Source organism: Acanthisitta chloris, unplaced genomic scaffold, assembly GCF_000695815.1.
Source record: "Acanthisitta chloris isolate BGI_N310 unplaced genomic scaffold, ASM69581v1 scaffold37364, whole genome shotgun sequence".
NCBI classification, from domain to species: domain Eukaryota; kingdom Metazoa; phylum Chordata; class Aves; order Passeriformes; family Acanthisittidae; genus Acanthisitta; species Acanthisitta chloris.
The window spans coordinates 7517-16755 of record NW_008668262.1 but is presented as its reverse complement, the minus strand read 5'-3'; the positions used below and the strand labels follow the sequence as shown (position 1 = coordinate 16755).

General features: G+C 44.8%; 1 protein-coding gene across 1 annotated transcript in view; it reads right to left on the bottom strand.

Moving 5' to 3' along the window:
• Positions 1 to 5498, bottom strand: part of PNP (purine nucleoside phosphorylase) — a gene marked incomplete at its 5' end in the record, with an annotated part of 6403 nt that extends 905 nt beyond the window's left edge. Inside the window, 4 exons of the mRNA XM_009072824.1 lie at positions 262 to 452; positions 3510 to 3685; positions 4916 to 5019; positions 5329 to 5498. Of these exons, the coding sequence (XP_009071072.1) occupies positions 262 to 452; positions 3510 to 3685; positions 4916 to 5019; positions 5329 to 5498 (641 nt within the window). The remainder of the gene's footprint in view (positions 1 to 261; positions 453 to 3509; positions 3686 to 4915; positions 5020 to 5328) is intronic.
• Positions 5499 to 9239: the final 3741 nt, after the last annotated feature.

Below are 9239 nucleotides of genomic sequence, written 5' to 3'. Positions count from 1 at the left end.
GAGAGACTTGTGTTTGGGGAAAAACCACGGCGTTGTGCTGGGATCCCTATCCTGGGCAGCCATAAGCACAGGGACTTTCTGCAGATCCATCCTAGGAGCTGCACTAAGCCACTGCAGAATGAAGCAGAAATACACAGAGCTAGTTTCTTCAGCCCCAGGAGACTTAGAGAGTCAAAGACTGAAGCAAGTCAGCCTTGAGCAGAATTAACTGTTTAATCCATGTGCCCAACCAACCCTGCCAGCCCAGCCCGGGCAGCTTACCCACAGCATCCGCTCCCAGCGCCTGCAGCACGCGGCACTCGGCAATGGTCTCGTAGCAGGGACCAGCCAGCAGGCAGTACACTCCTTCCCTGATGAAGCTCAGGAAGCCCAGCTCCTGTGCACTCTCCATTGCCAGGCCGAGCAGATCTTGTTCATAAGCATCTGACATGCAGGGAAACCTCACTCCAAACCTGCAAGGCAGTAAAGGACACAGCCATGTGATACTCCTACTACGGCGTTCCCTCCATCAGAGTCCAGGGATGTTCACCCTTTGGAGAAAAGGGAAATGCTGAGGGCAGACCTGCCATGGATGGAATCTCTCTCATTCCACCCTTATCATCAGATAATTCTGCTTTCACAGAATCATAGAACAGTTTGAGTTGGAAGGGACCTTTAAAGGCCACCTAGTCCAAACCCCTGCAGTGAGCAGGGATATCTTCAACTAGATCAGGATGCTCAGAGCCCTGTCCAACCTGACCTTGAATGTTTCCAGGAACGGGGCACCACCAACAATCTGGGCATGACATTCATGCTAATTGCCCAAGACCCTCAGCACACAGAGGTTATGGCTGTTGGAAAGTCTAGCACTGCTTTCCTACTGCACAAACCCTTCTGGAATGGTCTTTCAAGGGCTCCTGTCTCCAAGGAGCACTGAGGGCCTGTTCTCTCTTTCCCCATTACCTACCCATGATGACTTTTCAACATTGTCCACCAGACAGCTGCTGCCCTTAGGGCTCCCTAGAGCACAAAGTGTCCCACAGGCTGTCCCAGGGAGGGGGTTTGAGCAGGGCCTGATGGAGCTTCAGTCACAATTAAAGCCCATCACAGGAAGCAGCTACTAACATCTTGGAATTCCAGGGCTCCAAGGGCTATATTTTACCTAGCCTTCATCCTCTGCTTCCAGGCTGGGTTTCTTGTTTGCTTTAGGTCTTGAGATAACAGCTCAGTCCTGCTCATGATGGAGTGAATCCTACTATTGACCCAAGGAGAGCCAAAGTAGATGGCAAAGATTGTTATGGTGCCACTGAGGAAACATAGAAAATAAACTTCCAGCCATGTTCACCAATGTGGTTCAGTAGGAGCAGACCAGGTCCCTCATCTAGGCTATTAAAGCTCCTGCTTGTTTACACGTTCTTCCAGCTGAATGCTTAGGGCAGTAGGTGGCTTATTTTGCTTTTATAAACACTAAATGTTATATAAATAAAAACAAACTTTCCCTTCTGGTCTAAGGTAATAAGTATTCATCACCATGAAAATTGCTTCCCTTTCCTGAAGGATGGCCAGCAATGCAGAAGCCAATCTCTAATTTATTAAAAAAATATTATTTCCACATCACTTCATTGCCTCTAGTTTTGCTCTGTTGTGCTCAGATAAATCCTTCCTGGTAGCTCAGCTGGACTGTATTTTAGGAGTTTGCTCAGCTAAAACTCTGCAATACTTTGAAACCTGATTCATAAAGACCTTTTGCCCATTTTGATGCCTTGGTCAGCAGTACAAAAGTCACCTCCCAGAGCACTGCAGTCTTAACCAGGAAGCTGCTTTTGAGAGGCAATGAGGCAGCTATGCTGCCTTTGAACGTTGTCCAGATGCAGTTGTTTGATTGGCGTTTCTCCTCCTGCTCCAGAGCAATTATGCAAGTCCAGAGAGCTTTAAACACTCCATGTGGCTCCTCTGCTTTTGATCATTCTTTCCTCCAACCCACAGCAATACCTACAAAGATGTAAAGATGTTCCACTGCAGATGGCTACTGTCCTCTTGCCACCGCAGCGCAGCACAGTGTTTATTTCTCCTGAGGCAGCTGCCAGCACCTTTCAGCTTCCTTCAGAAGCAGGAGCTGGGTCTGTTGTTACATCAGGAAGGAACTAACTAGCTGAAAGCCAGGCAGGCCACCTTACTCTCTGCAGAACTTTCTCTCTGGAAAGATCTGAGGACAATCCAGATGCCTGCCCTGAAAACATGTCCATTTTTCAAGATGAAGGTACCAACACAACAACAGATTCAACCATCCTATTATCTGAGTTCACTGCTCATAAACTACCATCTCTTCCACCACCTCTCTTGCCTGTCCTCTGGCTTCACACATCTGGCTTTCACCTGGCTTCTTTCCTGCCAGCTTGGTTAGGAAACAATTCTGCTGCTGTTTTCTCCTTATCACAATCCAGCCTGCCTCCTTCCTGCCATAAGGCTCGTGACAGTGCTGGATCTTTACTGCTTCCATATTGACTTCCCTGATATTTGATGTGCTTTCTTTTGCTCAGCCTGGATCTCCAGGGGATGTGTTCTCATGCTCTTTTTAGTCCCATTTGAGAACCAAAAGGGCTTCATATTGTGAACACTGGTCCTTCTGGCATGTCTCCACTTAGTGCTATGATGTTGCTTGTGCTGGTTGCCTTCCACCTTACCAGTCTGATGCTGTCTTGGAAGGTTTTAGGATCATAAATTCCTATTGGAAGGGACCTCGAGGTCATCTAGTTCAACCTCCCACTTGGAGCAACTCTGTGTCTGGTGGCATATACACTCTAGGGGTGAGGATATGTTAGAAGCCTCTCTCTGCACTGTCCATAGGGTAAAGATTCTGCTACACAGCCAGTACTGGAAACCTGACTTCCCAGCTCAACCAGCAGCAGTTTACTCTCATAGATCTCTGAAGAAGCTGCCAAGCCAACCACCTCTGATCAGATTGATGCCTTCAGTGAATACATGCTGTTAACAAAGGCACTCCAGTTTAATGACCTGGATACAAGCATGGTTATCAGGAGATTTAGAGGTTTATCTTTGCTCTGCTCTCCACTTACTGCCTGGCCTCTGTTGTACCCATTCCATCACACCAGAAATGGCTGTTGATAAATGCAGGCTGGAGACACCACAGTTCACCGATTGCTCAGTTAAGAGGAACCAGCAGAGAGGGGCTGACAAGAAGAGACAGCGGTGGGTCTCTTTAGCAGACAGTATCAAGTCACATCAGGAGAAGGATCATGAACCTACCTGTATGAAACAAAACCTTCTAGGGGTTTGCATATAAACTCCTTATAGGCCTGTAAGAGTGAGCAGCAGCCAAGGCAGGGTGCTTGGGGAAGGCAGGGCAGGTGGCACAGCACACACAGCTATTGCTCTAACTCTTCCCTTGTGGATACCTCGAGCCAAACTACCTCTCAGTAAATATTTGTCAGCAGGCACAACTGGCAGTCCTAGCTTGTGGCTGTACAAAGAAAGAATTAACCAGTAGCATGGAGCTGATGCCTTCTTACCTCTCATCATTTGGTCCACGCAGTGGATTCTGCCCTCCCAAGCCAAACAAGCTGATGTGATCTCTTATGAACATGATGTCCCCCACCTGGAAGTGAGGATTCAGTCCTCCAGCAGCATTTGTGACAATCAAGATCTCCACTCCCAGGAGGAAGAAGACCCTGATGGGAAAGGTGACCTGGAAGAAGCAAAGGCATATGTGCAAAGAGTACTGCAATCAGCAACCAGATACTGCTACTGCATTTTAGGATTGCAATTTGTGGATGCAAAGAAGGGTGTATATAGGGAGACAACTTCCTACAATTTTAAGCATTCCTCTAATTTAAATAGAATTTTAATGTTTTTAAAACATAATCTTATAATTAATACCATTCAAACCCAAGCCCACATTTCACACAGTGGCACTAAAGTCAAATAAAGGTGGTACAGAAAGAACATGCAGATAGTTTTTCCTCACTGCCAGGGTTTTGCAGGATCACTCCACTGTGCTGATTGAAGTTACTACTGCACATGAACTTGGAGTGCAATCCAAAGTTAAGGAACAATTGGGAATGTAAGAAATTTGATTTTGAGGAGTCGTGAAGGAATTGGGATGATACCTGTTGCCTCTCAAATGCTAAAGAAGCTGCGAGCAGAAAATTTCATAATTATGGACACAAATTCTTTCAGAAATTATTTAATTTTAATAGACAAACATGTTTTGGTAAAGCTAGTTTTTATCAGATGATTTTAAAATAGTAATTTTTTTTGCAAGAATCTGAGTGATGCCAAGTCTTACAGTTTATATCCAAATGCAAATGGATCTCAGCCACAAGGAAAATCTCAAAGCTCTCCAAATAGAACACACAATGCTATCAATCAGTAAATAAATATTATTGGTTTTTCTCTAACAGCAATCTACATATGTGCACGTTAGGTAGCATAATTTCACACACTCCATTATCTGAGCTGGGAGAGTACAGCAAGCTGCAGCAGCCAGGGAGTTCTTTTCTAGAGAAAAAAGAAAGCTGTAAACTATACAAATGCAAAAGAAGATTAAAATAGATTATTTTTATCAAAGATTTCTGCTTGCTGATTTAAATCATGATTAAAACGACTGAGTTAAAGCATGTAAATTAATCTGCCGTGTATGATAAACTGTCTTCCCCTGCAAGTATAGCAGGTCAGCCAATTTGTGTGGCTGCACAGCATCACCTTCACCCAGCAGAAACCAAATACCTCTCAGTTTGAAGTGCCAATTCCATTTTTTGGGGAGAAATCTACAATCTAAGGAAGACTCATTTCAAGTGCAATGTAACTTCATTGCAGGAGCTAATGTCCTGCAGCTAGACAGCAAAGCAAGCAGTCACTTTTGCATCTTTTATAACACATCTCCCCTACGTGAAGGATTTCCTTAAGGAGGACTCACCGTGCTGACAGAGTAGCCTTCGTAATAGTGGAAACGTCCCTGCATGCACACACAGGGCTGTCCCTTCAGCTCCCCAAACACCAATCTGCCAGCATGCCCTGCAACTGGAAATTAATAGAATGTCATTTTAGTTACAGATCTCGAGGTCTTTGACCGTAGAGGGATCTGTCAGCTGATGATTATGCTTTACAGCAGGGCCAAGTGCTGTGAAAGCAGGAGCTGGAAGTCAAATAAATAAATACATATTTCTGTGCTAAGATATTTATATTTTTACTGTGAACACACATTTCACTACTGAGGGATTGGTTTGCAGAGCAATGCCAAGTGATGCGTGTTGACTTGAGTGATCTCTGTGTGGGGCTGCCTTGCAAGCTGCAGATGGGTGGGATGCAGATGCCATGGGTTGTGCTGACCTGTGCTCCGTGGGAAGTGAGGGATGTCCTCATATGGAAACACTGTCTTGTTATCCAACACATCAGCCAGACCTCCCAGTCCAGATCCACAGATGATGGCGATCTTCGGGCGCTGGACAGTACGGGCACGTAGCCAATCTGCTGTCTCCTTATACACCTCATAGCTATTCCTGCAGAAGGAGAACAGGTCAGTGAGACTATCAACCCATTCAAAGATCAAGCTTCAAAGCACAGATGTCCTGAAAAGTTGCAAAGAAAAAGAAATTTTATTAAGACTATAATAATAGAGGTTTCACGGCTATTATTGCAGGTGTATCACTTTTAATCTCATATATTTCACCCCTGGCCACAGGAAAATCATTTGAATTCTCTTTGCAGGTTTTGTTCTGTAGTGGAAGAATAGCTAATGATACCTAGATCACAGAAATGTCACAAAGCATAACCACTCCTGCTTCAGATGGGCTCTGGTTTCTCCCAAGTTACTGAAGGGAGGCAAAAGCACAGTTAGACTGAGAAATTGCAAGCTATATGTGTGTGGACAGGGATGTCCAGCCTATGGTGAGGAAATCCAAGAGGATGGAATTCCAAAGCCACCTGAGCAGCACAGAGTCCTGTGCTGATGAAGGAGTAGACACTGTGCTCTGTGGTAGATGGACTACTGAGACATGGGGCAAACATCAGAGATGGAGAAGCCAATCTCTCTAAGTGCTGAGTGCCATCAGCTCCCAGTGCTTTCTTCTAGGGCTGGTACCACATCTCAAACATCCACCTGCTTGATACCTTCTGCCTTCAGTACAGAGGATAAACATGGGGATCTGATTCAGCCTCTTCTCTCCCACAGAGTGGACAGGGGGCACAGTCACAGTCTAGTCCTAGGCAAGAGACCCAATGGCATCAGTCTACATCAAAACAAGTGAAAACCAGGAATTTGGGCTCCAGGGCTTATAGTGCCTGATTTATGAGGGGAACTGCATAAATACCTTGGAAAAAACCCATCTTGTCCAGCACTGAGCCTCACTGCTAGAAGGTAGGATAGAAGTTGGCATTGCTTGTTGTCTATCTGTCTCATGGGAAGGGAGAGGAGTTCAAATTGTAGACCTCTTAGCCCAGTATTCAGGTGCTTTAATCACAGTTTTCAAACACAATCAATAGCAAAATAATCCCATAATCCTGTTTCCAATAGGACAATGCAGCTACTTTCTGAAAGTCAATATCAAGGTTGATTGGAAACTCTCCTCAAAAGCAAAGGTCCCAACAAAGTTCTTGGTAGCAACTCAATCATTACCACCAATGAGCAGAATCAACAGCAGTACATGGTAGAGGACTGGGTCCTGGAGTGAACCAACACAGGTAGGGGCAGCAGGTTCTCTACATGAAAAGTTGATCTGCTTATTGAGGGGTGAGAGAATCAGATACTGAGAGGCTGCAGGTGATGTAAAATTGACTAGAGATACTGAAAAACAGTCCCTGACTGCTTCATGAATGTTTCTTTTTTTGGTTTGTTTTTTTCAATCAAGTCTCTTGTTTCCAGGGGTGTAAACCTTCGTCATGTTGTGATGCTGCTGTCTGCAGCCTTAGAGGACATGTAGAAAAGCTTTCAAAGTGATGCTCCTCACTCCAGGAGGTCTCAGACCATTGACTAAGAGGATTTGACTGTCTGTATACAACTGGTTCCTCCAGCTGAATTATCAAATATTGAAATAAAGGACTTCAATTCTGTGTTTTTTCTTTCTTTATACTGACAATCAGTTATTGCACAGGTATTTTCTGTGAGCTTCTTGATCTCCTACCTGTCTCTCTCCTGCTCTAAGTCCAGTCCAATGTACCATACATCAAACTTATATTCCTAGTTACAAACTATGATGTCAAAAATACCCCAAAAAGTCATAAACCTGCAACCCAATAAGAAGAAATAACCTCCATACACAAAGATTTAAATGAAGAGTCGTACTTAGCTAAAATACTTTTCAAAGGAAAAGTCTGGAATGAGAAAGTTTATTTACTGTCACATATTGTTGAAATTTCCAAGTGTACCATGAGCTCCTGAAATAAGTAGAAGCTGTGAACGTGGCATTAATGAAGACTACACTTGACTGTATTATCGCCTGCTCCCAGACAAAAGCTCTAAGAGTGCTTTACATACATTAATGAACAATTCCCCCCAATTTCTCTGTTGAATAACTGTAATCCTTGTTTAGAAATTCAAGGGAACCAAGAGAATTTATATGTAATACCCAAGCTTTTGACATACCTATGGCAGGCATGAGAAAAGAACAAGGTCACCAGGATCTGCTCTTCCTCTTGACCATAAACCCTTTTTTTTCAAAAGGTGCATAGACCCTTGCAAAATAACATTAAAGAAAGGCTATTATTCCTGTATCCTCAGAAATTTTAAAGTGGCATGAATCCCATTCAATGTCTGCTGAAGACATTGGGACCGACTGAGCTGTGCCAAGTTCCAGGGAGTTTTTTTCCCTTCTAAACAGAAGATATTAAAATATTTCTTATCCAAAGAAGTAAAACTCCAGTGCTGCATGTGTTTCTTTGCCTGAAAGGAGCTTCTGTGGGTGCAGAGGGGCCTGGCAGAGCCCTCTCCATCCCAAAGGCTTTGGACACGTCAGAGCTGTCCCCAGTGCTGAGAGCACAGTGATGCCAAAATTAATCTGCTTGCAGTATTTAGTTTTCAGAAATCTTCCGGATGGCACATCAAAGGGACTGGCAGGCACTGATAATTTCTGAATGCCAGGGAGATACCTGCTCAAAGGGAGCAAAGGGGAAGTTTGATCTGTGGGTCACCAAACACAGTGTTTAGCCTGGAACTGCATGAGCACAAGGTCTGTGCAAGCTTTTGACAGGCTGAATTAATACGTGTAGCACAAAGGCCCTATAGCTACTCTGTCTCCAACAATGCACACCTAATAATAGTGCTCGGTAACATCGCTTTGGATTAGATCACAGATCAGCTGAAAACACAATCCCCTTTATTGTGATTGCTGTCATCCTCTGGAGAAACACATCTGTTGCAACACACAGGACTGTCACCGATGATAGATCTTTTATGGCATGAAAAAACCCACCCTCATTGTGCTCCTAGGTTGGCTGAATGCAAATCCATGTAAAAAAGCAGACATATCCCAACAAACAGCTAAAGCATTACGCTTGGGGCACACCCCCGTACGTGTTCACAGTCTGTGCCTCTCCACATGAGAGGTTTGGCTCTTTTGGCCCATAACCTCTCCCAAGGTCACCTACTTGCTGATATATTTCACAATACCACTACCTGACACGGGCAGGTGGCCAGATGCCTCTTCAGTAATAAGATGGTTACTTCTGAGCAGCTCTCATCTGACATTTATTGAGTGCCCAGTAAGAAGAAGAAAACAAGGCAAGGAAAAGCGATGAGATTTCACTAGCCCCTTCCATCTTGGATGTCTGTGCATCCCCTATTTCACAGCACCTTACCTGTCTTCCTCAGCATAGGCCATCCTCCTCCTCCTCTCTGGTTAACCAAAAGAAGGGGATGGTTGCTGGAAATGGAGCTGCAGGGTTTTTATTTGACCAAAGAGGAAAGGCCTATTGAACCTGCAGAAGCTGCTGCTGTCTCCGGCAGTGAGTCAGGGAGGTGTGTCCCAGCTTCAATCTGCTCTCCCCTGAGCGTCTCTAATCCCCGAGTAGGAGGGGCATGGTCCGGACATCTGCTTTTCTGGCCTCGCCCCACATGACACATATGCTCTAGAGCTCTGCGGAAAGCTCACACACATGCACGCGCAATGTATAATGCAGATTAAGCCTAGAAATTTCACACACACACACACACCTTTTCAGCGGCTGACAGGGATCTGCATGGATTTGCACACTTTTGCGTCACCTGGGAACCAGCTAGCAGCTGGAGTCACCTGCTCCTTTGCAAT